An 18,967-nucleotide genomic window follows, 5' to 3' on the forward strand; every position below is an offset into this window, starting at 1 on the left:
TGCCTTCCCTCTAGTTTTACACTGCTAAATTAGGGACGGCTAGCGCAGATAACCCTCTTGTAGCTTTGCGCGAAATCCATAACAAAGAAACAAACGTTCTAGAAAATAGCTCTAAAATATTAGGGTTACAGGGTTGTGAACAGGTCTTAAAACATTGGTTCTATGTTGAAGAACATTCAGTATGCCCTCCCCCGGGGTCAGCGGTAAGTTTATAGATTTACTACGCTAAAATCCGGGGTTTGGTTACTCGCGGTAGACAAATCAAAAGTAGCCCATTGTATAGCTTAACATTTAAAATAAACAAAGCATTCAATGTAATTCAAGAATGGAACCATCTCCCTCTGTATATTATAAACCACTAAGTTTTGGGTTAATTTGTATAATGTTATACTTGTCATTGATTTTGTTCGAAACATCACTCACAAAGGCGATGTGCATTTCTGTTAATAAATACGATTAACAGAGTTACACAAAAATTAAGAAACAGAGTTAGAAGGCTCCATCCTCTAAGTGGCTTACTTGCTTATAACGTTAAAATTTATGGTGAGTACAGTGCAGATAGCCCATTTTGTAGCTTTACGCTTATACAGACGGCTAGAGCGTGATAAAGCCCAAAATCATGAAAAAAAAATTTCAGAAGAAACTGAGTTATCAACTTTTCAGCCAAACAACTTTCTTTGAGGGACAAAGGTATCTGGCTGATACGTTGATATTTTTCGTTCTCCTTGCGGTAACTCTACCCTGTTGTTGTATTTTGACATTTAGCCAAGCTAGCTAAATTTATTGGCCACAACATATAAAAACGGCAGCACTTAAAATATTTAATTTCCTAAATTAGTTGAATACAGTGCAGACAAAAAGTTTTTTGCTTTGCCAAAAACATAATCATAATTTTAAGTAAGACTTAAAGTATTTTCTATAACGATATTTTATGCGATTGAATTTGCCAAAGATAAATTGGCCGAGAAAGAGACCTTTTAAAGGATTTTCAGTGCATTTTTATAAATAACCTTCAAGACGCCCTTAAAGTTTTAGCATTTAAACACGCATTTTTTATATTTGAAAGAAATACAACTTGCTATATTAATAAATAAATAACCTTTTTAGTTAAAGTCAGAGCAAGAAAATGAATTAAATTTGATTGATCTTGAAATCTGAAGCTGCAGGTAACAAAGTTGTATTTTAGAAAACTAGCGACTAGTTATTTAATATGCATGTACAAGTTTTCATAAGAGCAATGGTAACTGATGACTTTAGAAACTAGAATTTTACTTTACATTAGCGGCCTAGCATGGCCTGATGGTTAGGGCACTCGACTCACAATCTGCGGGTCGCGATCTCGAATCCCATCAACAAAATTGCTCGCCTTTTCAGCCGTGGGGGGTGTTATAGTGTTATAAATGTTGATAAAAGAGTAGCCCAAAAGTTGGCGGTGGGTGGTGTTTTTAGTAGATTTCCTCCTAACTGTTCTTCTTAATTAGGGACGGCTAGTTTTGTACGAAGCTCCAAAAACAAACAAAACAAAACATTAATTTTTGTATCTATCTGCCGCTGTTTCTAATTTTGAACTATTGACCAGAGAGAAGACAGCCAGTCAGCAACACCATACCACCCAGCATGAACGCCAAGGGACTGACACTCTTATAATGCACTCAGAGGTTAAAATGGGTGGAATACTTTGTAACATGGTATGGATTCGAACCTGACTTGCACGCTCAAATCCAGAGTTCTACCATAAGGCCAACCCTCGCTTAAATGAATAAATATATACATAATTGTCTGTTTATTTATTTTAGAGGAAAGCCACATTGGTCTATTTGCTGTATCCATCGCGGAGGATCGAGTCCCGGAATTTAGCGTTGTGAGTCTATAAATTTACTGTTATCCCATCGGGGGATACATAATTGTCAGAAACTTTTATTTTCAAGATTTTTAACAAGAATAATTGGAATAAAACTATTTATTTCATTATACATCTGGGAGAAAATATAGTCGACAAATTAGAAGTGAACTAAACTGTTTTGAAAAAAGGATTTACTTGTTAATATTTCAGAAGGAATGCCGTTTAAATATTGCAGCTTCAGTTTTATCGATCGTGGTTAATAAGAGAAGCAAAAATTAGAACTTAGAACTTGAAAGACCAATTTAAGGTACTTTAATTACAGTATTTCACCAACATTAATTTCAAATGACTAGTAAAACGTGATCATACTAACATCATTCACAAATGGTTGAGGTTCATAAGGGTCTCTTAATGCAAATAAGATTCGTCCATATATCTCATCTCGGATATCAATATGATAAGATTTCTTTTTTCTTTTTTGCTGTTTATTAATGATTTGAGATTACGATGATATGTACTTATATTGTTTCATTTTGTCTCACTGATCATACATGATTCAACTAAGCTACGCAGAGACGATGATAGGCACTGGCATATGGGACCGTGCGCCGATTCTAGTTGACATTGCTCCGAATCCATTTGGTGCTCTTGAAAAATCAGTATAGGGAACCATGATCGATTAACGCCAAAAATTCCCGCGAATTCGGACCCGAGCCCCGAACTTTTAAGCACCTAGCGACGCCTATGAAGCAACGAAAAACAGTTAAAGGTAATCTGAGTTTGAAATATTATAGCTAGCTTAGGGGTGAAAAAACGTTTTAAATTACATCAATTAAGCCCCTTTTCAGTTTATTGTTATGCAAATCAGGAATCTGATAATCAATCATATGATCTAAAATACAAAAATGTTATCTTCCAGTCTACATATACGTATATAAATAATGATCTCACACAATCTAGACTCAACTGTTACTTTGAAATGAGTCACATACTTTAAAGTATATAATATTGTTTGTGAATAACGACTAGATCTCAAAGAAGACTTCTAGGTGATTCACTCACGCAATAAGCTATAAGACAAGTAGAAGCCAGACATTGATAGCAGGCTGTTGGAACTTGGTCGAAAGCAGAATGAGGAACTGCTCCGTTGTTGAGACAGAAGAACAACGGATATCATTATCTACAACACACTAACCGTTATCTCTTGATTATAGGCCACTACAACCAGTGTACCTACTCAGATGTTGACAACCGCAACTGGACACTGTGATATGGCAAACGCTTTTAGAAACAGACTTCACGAGGCCAGCCTATATATCAACGAGGTGTATTCCACTTAGAGCGAGGCACATAACAGCTTATCTGAAATGGTACCTAGAGTAGTTCACTGAGCCAACTAGATGTGGAGCAGTATTCCTTTTTATCGATGAGTCGTACTTAATCCTACAGCCGAATAACATGTCTATACTCATTTGACGAGGATCTGTAGCTAAATTTTCATACAAGAAAGTGACGCAGTGAAAGTGTGGCATTGGCAAGAACAAACATTGATGAATGATCCAATTTCTAGACTATTAATTCCACAAAGTATAGTGCTACATTTGGAATACAGTGTATAGTTTTGATCTTCTTATCTAAGAAGGAATATTGAGTTACTGGAAAGAGTTCAAAGTAAGGCTATGTTGGATATACAAGACTTTTCACTTTAAGAGTTATTATTTAGTTTATTTAGTGATATAATATTTAATGATTAGGTAGTTTCATGAAAATGTTTGTAATCTTGTTGTTACTAAAGGGCTAGATATTTCTAGATTTTTCTGTCGTGTGTTATAAATACGTGCAGACACAGAGAGTTAAGAGGTTAGTGAAAGTAAAAATAAGACAAAGTTAGTTAGAAATATAAATCTGAATACGTAAAACAGACTCTTCTTGTGCAAAAAAAATAATAAGATTAATAAAACGACACATCAACGTTTTTTACTTGCACAATAATTTATTTGTAAACTTTAAAAAATATAAGTAACTCGTTTTATTAATTTTATTTAAATATAAATCTAGTCTGTGTTTGTAAGTTTAGCCAGAAACTGATAAAGAGTGTATAGTGGCGATTTTAAAGTGTTATAATCGCAGACTGTATTGTAATAACAGAGTAGAAAAGAATAATTCGTCTTGTTAATTGACTTCTAAAGTAATTGAATGAGCCTATGTGGACGTTAGATGTAAAAGAGAAATATTTAAAGCTTTGGATACAACTATGGTAACGCACAAGATAATGTAAGTGAATTTATCACTGATTGTATTGGAATAACGGTGTAGAAGAGAATAATTTGTCTTGTTAATTGTGTTCTAAAGTAATTGAACCCACTTGTGTGGACTTTGACGAAAAAGAGACAGTTATTTAAAGCTCTGGATACAACTGTGATAACCAATAGAGTAAAGTCACAGGCACCTACTGTAACGAATTGCGGCCTTATAAAAACGTGACAGGTTAATAGCGAGACTATCTTATGGGGATAAGTTAAAATATCTTAAGAGGTGATTTTATTGAAGTGTACAAGTTTATCCAGGCTATTGATAGGATAAAACGTCTGATTTCTTTAAGCTATACTCTGAAAACAATTAGACGAGAGGACATAAGCTTAATATTTGGAAACTACAAACTTAGCTCAAGTTACAACATTTGTATTTTTTTAATAGAACGATTGACTTATAGAATGAGTTGCCGTCGGCATTACTAGAGGCCGACATTACATTTTAAAACATTTTAAAGAAGAGTTGATAATTTCTTGAAGAATAAAGTATACATTTAAGTTTTAAATCTTTCTCAAGGGTGGGTGTGCAGAGACAGCCTTGAAGAACTAAATAGTTCCTTGCTATATGTATTTAAAATGTCAGTGTAACCGATCCTGTCTTCGGTCCATTGAGTGAAAACGTCCGCCTCCACCATGCTAGACTGGATGACACCTTCTTTAAAGAAGAAGAAATCGATCGAATGATAAGAATTACTTTGCTCTCAATGGACTCCAATCCAATTGTGAATATAATGAATGCTGTTGGATGATTGATCCCTTCAAGCAAATGTAGACATTAAGAATGTGGTCGAGGATACCTCAGGGCCTTATCAACATTAGTGTCAATCATGTAACACCAGTGCCGGTTTTTCTTTGTTGCTCATGGCGACAGTACTACACGCTGTAATGGAATGCCATGGACTGTAACGTAGAGAACGATTAAAGCCACTTTTATCTATTATTCACACGTATGGAAGAAAATAATTTAGTTGAAACTTTAGTGTACATAACTGCTAAAATGTTATTATATCACGAACTTAGTTTAATTAGAGTCTATATGTGTATACAATTTGTTACCAATTTATAATCTATGAGAATATTATTACTACCTAATTGATGTACCAGAAATCGCTTATTCCTGTTCCCCCATCTAAGTAGTGTGTCTTTTATATTAAATACAGGAAAAAATTAGTGAACAGCACCCGTTGCCAACTTTTGGATACTCTGATCAAATAGTGGGATTTGTCCTTCATTCTTATAATGCACCCACGACTTCAAAGTGCAGATTTTGCGGCAATGAACATAAACCATGGCCGCTCAGAGTCACAGTCAGGCATGCTAACCATTTGGTCACACCCGGCTCAAAAATCAAAGAACAAATTAAGTATTCAACTTAAGGAGTCTAAACGCTAGCAATGTGGAGAAGGGCGTTTCCTCGTGATGTATGGCACCTTGGCTAATAAATAAACAAGAACTTCCCAATGTTACAAATATATAGACATACATTAAAGCTAACCTGTTGCTGTGAGTTCTTTAAATCTGAATTCATCCTGTTGAGTTTAGCATTCATTTCTTGTTCTTTTTCTTCAAAATTCCTTATCCACCGTATATGTAACTTTTCAAATTCCTCTTTCTGTTTGGTTAAATTTTTCCTTGATATATCCAGTTCATCGGCGAACCTTCTAATTTCACTTGTCTTTTCTTTTAGGTTCTGCTTCAATATCTTTATCTCATTTCGCAAATTAATGATACAACTTTCCTGTTCTGTTATCATTTTTGAAAGCTTGAAACTCTCCTTTTCATGTTCGCTTTTTAATCTTTCAATTTCCATGGTGTGACTATATAATACACACAAGCCTTAAACATGGGTTTATGATACATAAAATTAAATTTTGTTGTAACGAAATGAAAAAGTGAAAATATTATAGCACTATGAAAATATCAGAAATAACTTTTCAAAACAGCAATCAAAAATTTTTCAAAAGTTCCTTTAGAATAAATTATGTGAAGTAAAAATGTTTTACATTTTAATAAAATAGTATTTCTATCATTCACAAACAAACTTTGGGTTTAGGTGAAAGCCTTTTATGTATTATCTCTACATAAAAGACGAATTAGAATTGTGTTAAATAAGAAATAAAAACTCTTCATTTGTTTCAAAGCGATATCACTATCGAAGATTAAAAAACAATTTTTATTATTATGAAGGAAAAGAACAAAAATGTGTTATTGAAAAAGGAAACAAATAGAATTTTAGTTTCTTATTGCAATCTGAATATTAGAGAACAACATATCTATTGAAGTAGAGAACCTGTGAAGCATTATTTTCCACAGAGATCAATACATCATAAGATTTTGATAAACGACTATTAACCAAACAACAAAGACATGAAAACAATTGCCGAGTCACTTTAGTACAATAGTGAACACATTTGTATTACCGAATGAGGAGAGAGTTGTTATTTTGAATGTAAAATAAAACTTATAATTTCAAGAACTCTTTAGCATTATATATTAAAAGTGAATTATTTATTCATTCTCTTCGAAGGATCCAAACTTACAAAAGCAGCTTCAAAACTGCTTGAATCGCTAAGCTGGGATTTCAAAAACAATTTTCTAAATATTTCAAGGCCGAGTGTAGCCTAGTAATTAGCATATCGGGCTGATGATCTGAAAGTCCAACATTCGAGCTGCGATATGCCGCTAAACACACTCTGTATTTTCAGCTGTGGGGGATTTGTACCGTGACAGTCAAGCCTACTATTCAGTTAAGAGTTGTCACATATTGGGCAATAGGTATTGCTAACTGGTTGTCCATTCTGCAGTGATCAGTTCTAAATTCGGGTAGTTTTTGCCTAAAATATTGGATTCTCTGTCCTGCCTGTTTAATCCATGTGTAGCGTAAGGTGCAGTTCAAGTTGAAAATATCTGTAACAGTTCTAAAAATTTAACAGCTCTTTTAAATTATTAGTATTTCCTTTTAAAATGTGTTTGTTTTCCTTTTTGGTCTAAAATAGAAACTGCTGTGTACATACAAAATGAATCCATACTGCTTGAAATTGTAAGTTCATAAATCTTACTTTCTGTATTACATACTTATAATTAATGGATAATGAACAATAATTTGTTTTAAGTAGAACTGGATCACCTTTTTTGCATCAAATATAAAACAAGAATTGATGATTGTTTCATTTCTCGAAAACTATTTAACCAGAAGAATCAGACGGAAGTAAAAAGATAACCTTTTTAACATCTCTTTCTTTCCAGAAATGAAATATGAATATGTTGTCATCAAAGAGAGAAAAACACCCACCGAAAAGGGAACCCCCAACAGAGCTTTTCAGGGGTTGTCATATTTTTAATTTCATTTTTTTAGATGCGTTATTTTGCCACACATATTTCATGCATGATGTTTATAAAATAGCCATTAGCAACTTTTTTCTTTAATTAATGAAAGAACTCAAGAAAGTTGTAGTCTGGATGAAAATTTGGGAAAATGTGGCTTCTCAATTCATATCCCCTCATTTTATCCCTATGGCCTCCCGACGCCATTTTTAAATTCCTTTCTGCGTATGGTACTAGGGTTATAGTAATTCACCTTGACAGATGTTTCATTTGAGGAAGATGCCACTAAAAATAAGTATATACTGTTTCGTCAATAAACATTATGGACATTACAAGAAATTCTATCTCAAATATTGGAGTAATGTGGTACCATGCTACCGCTCTTAATTGATATATGACTTTTTTGTGCTTTTTCAGTTTATTTTGAACGTTGAAATTCACTCAAGTAAACACATCTAGCTTTTCCATATTCTAGCTGTCCCGGGACCTGATTCACTAATTGACCATTCTGGTAAATTTTTCAGATTTGAATTAGACTTTGTAGATGTTATTATAATGTTAACTTTGTCACAGAGCAACACTTTGTTATATTGTATTAACTTTGGGTTTATTATCGTTTTGTAATTGTATTGTATTGTGTTAGATGTTCGTGCTTTATGAGTGATGAATATCCAGATTCTTCAACTCTCCAGTAACTACCCCAAGTCATTGATTAGGTAAAAATGGCATTTTCTTCAGGAACTAGAGGAAGGGTGGTATGTAAATAGGGTTGCTAGGTCTGTGGAAAGTCCTCAATGGACATCACCTTGCTGTCTCAAATCGAGAATAGAGAAATAGAGCCATCTGGAGTCGCAGAAGACCTGACGAAGTTTTCTCTCTGAAGCTGAGCCTCAGCATGTGTGTAGCCTGGAAGAATTAAAATTGTTGAAGCTGTGTGCGTCCGAGGGTGTTCACAACCAGATGAGTAGTATCTATAGGACCCCTATACAGGGAACCTCTCTGTGAACGCAGACAACAAGTTGCTGAATCAAGGGTCAGAAGCAAGATGGTGTTAGTAGATGAGCTTCACCAATACAACTTGTATTGCTGGGCAGTCGCAGATGATAATCATGATCAGTGGGGCAGGACATACCCTACTCAAAATGGGAGATGAGCCGACAAAGCTTCCACAGTTTGTGGGGCAATCTGCAGTTCAGCATGCCACATAAACGAGCTAACTCCAATGGCCTGTCTTTCTGAAACTCTGGGGTTGGAAGCTGATGCTTTGCAAAGTGTATGGTTTCTGGTACTGGCCCACCCAACTGTGAACCACCAGAGAAGAATTACTCAACTAAGTGGTTAGGGATGAGGGGCAGTTTCAGAGCTGCAAGGGTACATGGAAGTGCCAATAACAACCTCCTAATCACTTGGTAGAGATGCGTGGCAACCAGGATGGTCATTTGGTTGAAGAATCAAGGACTGAATGGATTTGGCATTCCTTGTTTTGTGAGATATTAGATGGTATTTCAAGTTACAATGAATGCACTACAGTGTGTAACATTCCACTTGATTATCACAGCTAGGACAATTGTTTAGTTAAGAAATCGACAACTGAAAGACAATTGCGACCCTTGCTTTCCAAGCTAGCAAGTGGAATATTCTGAAGAATGCGTGAATAGCATTTTGTGACGAGTGTTTGGTTATTGCAGCTGGGACAATCACTGATTTGCACAATCAATTACTAGGAACACAACCCCTAGACAATAATTGAATGAGAATGTGAGGATTTGACCAGAATGTTAAAACCTTGAGTTATGAAGTTAACTATGGTTACGGGCCTGTAACACATTATTTGAAGAAACAACATGCTTGTTTGTTTCGTAATGTAGGTGTGAAACATACAGGCATGCTTTTTTGTCAGTTTTGACATTGAAACATTTGGCAGGTAGGGCATTTTATGGAAATGCTAGCAGTGGTGAAGAGGCTCATTATTGCCACACTTAGAGGAAAACAAATTTGATCAACTTGTGTTTGCAAGTGTTGGTCAGAAACATTTCTGTTGGATTGAACTGAAATGTGAGTAAGGTGAAGTTATCTGGGGAAAGTAATATTCATAAACAATATCACAGTGCAAAACAACTGGAAACTTGATGTACCCAATGTTTGAGTATGAAGAGTACTTTTGATTATGTGGGTTGCTTTCCTTTTTTGCTATACTTATATAGGAAGAAAGTCAGGAGGGAGGCAAGATGTTGGTGATTGCGAATTTCTACAGTCAGAAGATCTAGGTAGCACCCAGACGGTAGTGGAAGGAATGTGTGGGGGTTCGAGGATAACTATGGACCATCATCAAGGTAGCGAAGGTGCAGCTCTGAATCCAGGGGGCCGGCATCGCCAGCTGGTTAGGACGCTCGACTTTCAATCTGAGTGTCGCGGGTTTGAATCCCCGCCCCACCAAACATGCTCACCCTTTCAGCCGTGGGAGCGTTATAATGTGACGTTCGATACCACTATACTTTAGTAAAAGAGTAGCCCAAGACACTGTGCTTTAAATCCAGACTTTTGCTACTTAATATTAAAATTCTAACTTTCTAGCTACATTATCATCAACTAGCCAGTTGTGGGCCATTCTATTAGAGTTGTAAATCATATCTTAAGACCTACAGTAAGCCTTGAAAGATGACTACAGTTTTGGCAACTCCTGACTAAGAACTTGACGTGCCACAGGAAGAGCCATACACCAACATTGGAAAAGATGACTAATACCCAAATCATTTTTTTTGTGTGACTTACCATGAGATGATGGAATCATCATAATATAGTCATTATTGTTGTTTTACAGAATCGGTAGTGCATATAGGATAATTTTAGATATTTTGACAACAGTGTTGGAGAAAATGCTTTAATCTTCAGATAATGATAAAAAAAACTTTTACATCTGTCAACGTTTCGTCATTGCAGTTTCATCAGGTCTAGTAGTACTAATGAAGCCGCAATGGCGAAACGTTGGAAGAAATTAAAGTTTTTTTTTTATTGTTACCTGGTGAGTAAAGGTCGTATTTTCTAGCTTTACTGCCCAAATGAAGTGTACTTCGTGTTGTGAAATGGAGTGTAGGGTGACAAGACATTATAGTAAATCACCAAGAACTGTACTGATATTGTTTATTAAGTCATACGTGTACCAGCTGTTCTATAGGCTACCCTACGTTCGTCCTTTGGAAATTGTGAGCCGTTTAATTTATTCTTATTACAACTATAAATAGTTCACCGTGTATAAGTTTACTTTTAAGTTATTTATGCCTGGGAATTATAGGGTTCCAGTTATTGAGCAGGTTGGAATCAAAAGTTGTTACGGAATGATAAAGAGATTAAAGTTATTATTGTTGTATGTTAAATGGTGCTCTGAATGAAAGCTTTCAAATCGTAAAGAAAAAATTATTGAAGTATCCTATAGCTATCTAGAGATATCAGTTACATTAATATTTATTTCCGAAATTTTTAACATATTGTTCATACGATTTATTAAGCTGTTCTGTGTTCCCTAATTGACCTGTTACAAATGATGTTGCACGCGATTGGCTGTGGGAATGAGACAGACTTAGCTGGTATGCTCAGTATCCAGAAGAAATATAGTTTGTGAAATTAACACAACGTACTTCACATGAAATAATATCAATTTAATTTAGAGTTTCTTTTTTTTGATAAAAAAATAAATAATTTGAAAATACTATTAAGACTCGAAATTATTATTTATGTAAAATAGGATAGCCAATGATGATTAAACTAATATTGTAATTTTTCTTTTTATACTAAAACCATAATCTCAATTTTGATTAACGTACCTTTGTTCCTGTTCTATCTTTTCCTTTTCCAGCGTACTGACTACAGATATAAGTTTCATTCTTTCACTTTCTATGTCGTTCTTTTCTCTGTCTATTTTAGAAATACGTTCCAGAAGCTCTTGGTTCTCTGTTTTTCTGTCTTGACTTGATTTCCTAATTAACTGATCTTTTTCTAGGACCTTGGTCTCTACTTCATAAAGTCTAATAGAGAAAATTTATAATTACATATTTTTACAGATCCAACAAGTATATTTGACTATAGAAAATTACAAAGATTTTGAAAAACTTCACAAGTACGTTATTTATAATATAGTGGCATTGCTTTTGAGTTTACTACAGCTACTCATATAATTCTTAATCGTCCATCTCAAAAACTAACACAAGAATTTCCCAGATACTTAAAAGTAGGTTGCTTAACCCTCAAATTACCCGCTCGTTTTTAAACCGTACACTACCAGTAATATCAACATAATGTGTAATTATGTTTCTGTCTGTTACACTCACTAAAACACAAAATGAATAACATCGCTCATTTTCATGTGTAACCACAGCAAAAGTTAGGGAAATTAATGACAATAGTGTGGTATTTTTGTTTAGATATTTAGGATTCATATTTATTAGGAATTCTGTAACAAACAGCGATATGAACCAACAAACAATTTAGAAAATGTTTTTAAAAAGCTGCTGGGGTACTTATGGACCTAATAGACTCCTGTTTCAATTCCAGGGCTAAAGTTATTTCAGTTCAAGTAATCTGATGAACAGATGAACTTCTACTTCACGATATGTGAACCTTAACAACATTTTGAACTGTTTCCTGCCGTCATTGCTGTATGATTTAGGAACTGAAGAAGTTGAAATATCACGTTGGCCAGTAAATAAGGTTCGTCAAACCATCCCTTTTCCTCTACGTCTGCAAATTCATTCTCTAAACTTTTTTCAAAATTTCTTCTCATTTCTTAATCACGTTTCAGGAGATATGCCATTTATAAGTGCGTAATGTTCTTTAAGTACAACGTTTATCTAATATTTATTTGATTTAGGTTTAGACTAAGAGCAGAGAGAGAGATTGTTTAAAATATTATCTAATTAATAATTTACTACCAGTTACCACAACAGAATTATTAACACTTCCGTTTAGGCCTAGAATGTTTTAGAACAGTAAAAAAATCGCATTCCTTAACGCAAACATAAAGTTGATGTTGTTCAATTTCTTTTAAAAACATAATTATAAATATTACTGGTAACCATTTGTGTTTAGATCGTAAATTCTTAAACAAGTGAATAATTTAATGAAATAATCAGTCAAATTACTTTAATTGTTTGAGAAATATTAATTCTAATCTTTTTAAAGAGATCTAATAGTTACTTGGAGCTTTATGCAGATATGTGTAAAATGTTCATGAAAGAAAAAAATATTTATATAATAGTTTATGCTTCACAAGTGTAAACTGTATATTGTTGTTCAGATTTACTGGTCCATATCTTGTTGGGCTGATTGTGAATCAGAGAGTTCATGGCTGGCGCCCCGTTGGCGTATAAACGTACTTCACATTTTGGGACCACGAGTGTGGTATAAAAGTGACGATCAACTCCCACTGTTCGATCAGAAAAGAGTACTCAAGAGTTACCGGTGGGTGCTGTTAAATAACTGCCTCACCTCTATCTATTACTTCAAAATTAAGGACGTCAATGTACAGATAGCCCTTGTGTAACTTTGTAACAAACAAACAATATCTTGAGATTGATTGTATAGTCTGTATATTTCTATCACTCAAAAATTACACGAATAATTAATTAATTTACATCAAATGTATATTTGCATAGATGTTTCTTGACAAGACATAAAACAAATAGATACATACTAGTATCATATCTATGACTGTTTTTAGGCTGATTATAGAAATTTCTGTTATTTTAGAAATTTCTCAATTTTTGTTCTTAAAAAGCAACCACAAATCAAAACTGAGATTAATGTCCTTTACACTAAAATTGATATAATTAAACTTAAAATCTGACGATTACCGACGGTAAACGTTGGTCACACTAAACGTGTAACTTGGAGTTAAAGGAATAACCTTTTTGTGTGTTATCTTTAACTGGACTGGGTTTCCATTATTCTTTTTGCCAAATAATCCAAAATAACCTCCTCAACAACATAAACTATTCCAACGGTAAAGATTTTTTATTATGAGGGTTATTATTAATATGTCCAGCTACAAGGGAAGTGGTTTAACGATTTAACATAACATTAAGTCGACAGAATTTTCAATGCATTAATCATTCACCTTAAATGTTTACCATATATGTAAAACCGGTACAGTTTATATCTATTGAGGTTTAAAACGTTACAGTTCACTGACTTGGTGGCGGATAACTCGGTTTGGTGCCATTCTCAACTAGTTTAAAATACTTAGATTAATCGGTACAAAAAGGAGGAATAACTGTACCAAAGCTGAATATGATACGCTGATATTTTTGTTTTTGCTAAATGACAACTTACCCATGCCTAATGCTTTGTTGTGTAATGCTATCATATCAGTACTTTTAAAAACCTTATTAAAGTCATGAAAGTTTCCGAAAACCAGATAGATTTTCTATTAACCAGTCAAAGCATCTCAAGATTTTTTTTTTAAAACAAACAAGTACGCCTCACGTTCTTAAATCAACAAGAACAAGAATTATATTATTTAGCCAAAAACAGCATTCTTGGAAAGCTCAATGACGTCACATACTTCTATTTTTGTCATGTGAAATAACACCATTTCGAAACTAGTTAGGATAATATCTGGAAATTACATATAGATTTACTGAACACTTTCGAAAGTCAGAGATGATACATCAAATTATCCTCTCCTACATTCTATACATCCTCAATGAGAAAAAGTAATCAACACCTGTAGACAACTCCCGCGATTTAATTTACGATTTTTCTAATATAATTAATATACATAGATATTGATGTTCTGAAATAAAACAAAAAATGACGCAATTAAAAAAAAACCCTTCATTTTAGTTTTTTCATACCAGGGTAAAATCATAGTTATGGAAAGTAAGCAAAGTAATTATTTCTTCTCTTAAGGAAAGAATAATCTCAGTTTCCATATTAGATAAACTAAGACATGTGTAGTAATATCAAGACGATCTGTACATATATTATGAGCTTTTCTTCGTGATTGAAAATATTTCTGTTTCCTTAGAATTAAAAACACGCTGTTATAATTGGAGGGCCACAAGGGTATTGGGCTACGTATAGATCAATAGTAAAGTAGGTTTCAACATCTAAAAATAAAACTAACCGTTTCTCGTGTGACTGTTGTAGAAGTTTTCTTTCTTCTTTCATCAGCTGCAATTTCGCTTCAACTTCATTAATTCTGAAAAATGGAAAAAGCCGTGCAGAATTAAACCTTCAGTCTATGTAATAAAACGTAGAAAATGGTTTACAGAAAAATATTGTTGAAGCATTTTGAAAGAAAATATTTTTTATTTCAATGTGATACACGTTTAAATCATATGAGATTATCACAAAAATCTCACATTTGTCCTTATGTGACCTAATGAAAAAGATTCGAAATCATTCTCTCTGTGTGTGTGAACACTGTTCGTCGAAAACTGTCAAAATGAAAGACCTTTATCTGATAAACTAATTGATTTTCTTATAAAAACTTAACATTCTACGTGCTTCTTTGATGATTTAAGTCCTATACTATTAGGGGTTCGTAACTTTCAAATGCACCATTTATAAAGATATGTTTGCCAGGAACCATTATCGTAATTTGCTCTCTATGGTCTTATATGAGAAACAAAGACCATTAGCATGAAAAGAATTGCAGGTCAGCCGAAGTCCTGGAAGTCCAAGTAGATTAATAGTGGATAATTCAAGTGCTGTTCAGTAGTGGAGAAAAGTGCTCTGGTGCAAAGAAACCATCGTTATGAGGTGCGATGATACACAGAGATAATAAAACATTCAGAACCCTGAAAATGGGACTTCTGAAGTTGTTTAGAGCGCAATTAGTGTTTCTCAAAGAACTGAGAGAGAAGCAGCGCTGAGATAAACAATCTTGTGAGGAAACACCAACAGATGTGATTAAGAGGAACAAACTGAAACCCTTGTCAGGGTAAGGCACCCCTCGACAAATATTTTCAGATCTAGGAGCCAGCCAAGAATCTCAGGAGAGCCATGTGTGCCTAACCTAACTTCAATATTGTTTGTACCGGGAAATGGGAGCTACACTAGTACCTCGATTATCCACGACCTCCGTTATCCGGGAAATGGAAGCTACACTAGTACCTCGATTATCCACGACCTCCGTTATCCGGGAAATGGGAGCTACACTAGTACCTCGATTATCCACGACCTCCGTTATCCGGGAAATGGGAGCTACACTAGTACCTCGATTATCCACGACCTCCGTTATCCGGAAATGGGAGCTACACTAGTACCTCGATTATCCACGACCTCCGTTATCCGGGAAATGGGAGCTACACTTGTACCTCGATTATCCACGACCTCTGTTATCCGGGAAATGGGAGCTACACTAGTACCTCGATTATCCACGACGTCCGTTATCTGCAATCCTTGATTATCCACGGTTTTTCTTTTCCCAAATTTTTCTCAAAATAATTATGCCATTACAATTCTAGACAATATTTACATGTTTGGAGAAACTGTCACTCAGAAATTAATTTTGGTTGCAAAAGTTCAGATATTGCATGAAATCCGCGTGCGTTCAAATCGTTAGTCAACCGGTTCAAGCCTAGCCTTGCCTCTTTTATTTTTAGCTGTTAAGACAGGAATACAAAATATTTGTAGCTTGGTTAACTTTATTTGATTAGTGATTAAAAACATAGCAATTCAAAAACACACAAAATACACATTAAGATTTCTTAAATATTGCACTCAACCTCAGTTGTTGTCCGCTGTTCTATGCTGCACGGCGAGCATCCTTTAACCACAGATGCATGATCAGGTTGTGTTTGGGATGTCGCCAGTTACACATTGTCCTCTTCGCTACAGATAATTGGTATCTTCAGTCTGTTTTAACAAAGGCTTTTTTGTAATAATTCTCAAGCATAGATTTGCGCTAATTGATATGGTGCAAATTCACTTCTGCGTCTATAGCAGGAAAGGTGCCGAAATTTAGGAGCTATTTGCGCATATGCTAGCGATTAAATTTAACTAAAACGGAAATGTGCAATCTAAAGAGGAAGTATTATAGGAGAAAAAGTGGAATTGGACTCATGTAACTCACGAAATTCGAAGAAATAGAGCGTGACCGACTGACTGACCAACCGACATTTGGGAGAAATAGAGCATGACCGACTGACTGACCAATCGACATTTGGGGGAAATAGAGTGTGACCGACTGACTGACCAACCGACATTTGGGAGAAATAGAGCATGACCGACTGACTGACCAACCGACATTTGGGAGAAATAGAGCATGACCGACTGACTGACCAACCGACATTTGGGAGAAATAGAGCATGACCGACTGACTGACCAACCAACATTTGGGAGAAATAGAGCATAACCGACTGACTGACCAACCGACATTTGGCTATTATGATTATGGTTGTAACGACTGTTATAATTTTTCATTATAATGTGATTAAACGACAGTAAAAAGATTGTAATTTAAAACAAGAAACTTAAATATATTGAAAATTTTTTACTTAAATTAAATAATGGGCTAACTAGTGAGATACACTAATGCCTGTGTGAGCAGCCCATTGGTCAATGGCCATTTCGCACAAATATGTGCCCAATTCGTAAAATCATCGATAGTGTGTTTTTTAGCTGGTCAGAGAAAAAGAATGCCAAATCTCTAATTGAAATTTCATGCTTTTGTAATTTTGAAAAAATATTTTTTTTTGTTCTTTTGCGTTGTGTTTATAATTGACCTTGAATGTCATTAGAAACCTGAAATAAATGTATTTGGCGAATATTTTCTGTTTGATTAATAGTGTGGCCATTTCTGTGATCGACTGGCCACGTCCATGGCCAGGAAAAAATTTGGTTCCTTCCATGCACTAGTGCCTCGATTATCCGCGATTTTTTCTTTCTCCGGATCAGTGCGGATAATCAAGGCGCCAATTTATATCTTTTTACTTTTACAGCAACGAGTGCATGCTAACGATCAAATGATATCAACAACCACTTGATAGTATTGCCTGAACTAATTGCCTTTGGTCCCGATTGAGTCTAAATACGCGCACTGATTGGTTGAATTTAGAAAAAGAAAAAAAAACAAAATGGCGAGAAATTAGTAACATGTTGTACAACCTTTTCATTCCTGAAGAAACATAAAGTGCTGAATTCGCCATTAAAATCCTAGAAACAAAGTTCGATTTAGGACTCAAAGAACGCGAAGATAGTTCCGGAATTCCAAGAGTCCGGAACTGTTCTAGATTCGAGTTCTATTTAACATAGTCCTGCGCAAGAAAAAAATGAGCGCTACGATGAAATTTTTAGTCGCCATGGCGACCTGCGCCCAGGATTTGTCGAGGCCTGGGTTAAGGCAACTAGCACAATACAGCTACTGTTGTTTGGTGAAGTACTTTCTTGATACTTGTTACCAGGGAGAATCCCTTCGAAGCCGCCCTTCAGTGGGTCAGTAAAAATCCAGGATTCAATCCCATTCAGTAAGCAGAGCGTATGGAGCATCAAAAACTAAATTACTTTCTTTCTACTCGCTCTAAAACATGAATTGGTTAGTTATCATTCTTTCTATTAGATGAAGGAAGTAGTTGAAAAGATCAGTAATCATGTTACAAAAACCAGTTGATGTAAAGCGTTATTGAATATTTTATCATCAACTTGAAGATTGTCATTTGATAATCACCTAAATAGCTCCCTGCAAACCATAAGAATGCAGGAGAAGTGGACATCTGAAGTGGTTCTTCTTTTCATAACTTTAAATATCACTTTTTTCTTCACTAGTCCATCTGAGTACGGGAGTAGGTTGAGGTATGGGTTTTCCTAATCATCAAAAGATGACACGACTTAGCAAGAAGATAGCTCTTAAAATTAGTTTCTTGTACCAATTGCAAACTCTTGAATCTAAAAATAGGGTTTCGATACCCGCAGTGGGCATAGCACAGATAGGCAAATTTGTAGTTTTGCACTTAACAAAAGAAAAACAAAATCCGGATGATATGTTCTGATTGGGGGATAACTTCTATCTACTTCGTGAAACTCTTTACCGTTATCTAAATATAAGAAACGTCTTTTAAAGTTTTTTTAATCAACTATATTCAAAGCTACCTCTTTTCAGCATCCTCGTTCAATTCTCATCAGTGAATGTTTTAGTTTTCCTATTATTCTTTCTGGTATATATCAATTTTCATGTTTATTTGTCCAGGAAGATGTTCTATTACCTAAAATACACAATCTAATAATCCTGGCTTTTCTTTCAACACTAAGAAAAACATCACCATTGAAAGATTTACTACCAATCTTCCTTCTTACATTAAAGACATCACATTTTCGTAACTTATTGAGAAAATCAATAACAACGTACTACTACCGCCCAACATTCTACTTTGTGCTATGGACGTTTACTATTTACATACTATTAAGTACTGGAAATATCTAAATCTAGACCTTCCATCGAATTCCGAACACTACTCAGTGACAATAAATAATTTTCACTTTAACAACGAAC

At 34.7% G+C, this 18,967-nt stretch overlaps 1 protein-coding gene across 1 annotated transcript in view; it reads right to left on the reverse strand.

The window, feature by feature from the left end:
• LOC106463533 (coiled-coil domain-containing protein 57-like) overlaps positions 1 to 18,967 on the reverse strand; it is a 77,129-nt gene that overhangs the window by 29,589 nt on the left and 28,573 nt on the right. The window contains exons 6-8 of the mRNA XM_022391059.1: positions 14,600 to 14,674; positions 11,301 to 11,501; positions 5,651 to 5,972 (exon numbers count right to left, since the gene is read on the reverse strand). Of these exons, the coding sequence (XP_022246767.1) occupies positions 5,651 to 5,972; positions 11,301 to 11,501; positions 14,600 to 14,674 (598 nt within the window). The remainder of the gene's footprint in view (positions 1 to 5,650; positions 5,973 to 11,300; positions 11,502 to 14,599; positions 14,675 to 18,967) is intronic.

This window comes from Limulus polyphemus, unplaced genomic scaffold (assembly GCF_000517525.1).
Source record: "Limulus polyphemus unplaced genomic scaffold, Limulus_polyphemus-2.1.2 Scaffold1432, whole genome shotgun sequence".
NCBI classification, from domain to species: Eukaryota; Metazoa; Arthropoda; class Merostomata; order Xiphosura; family Limulidae; genus Limulus; species Limulus polyphemus.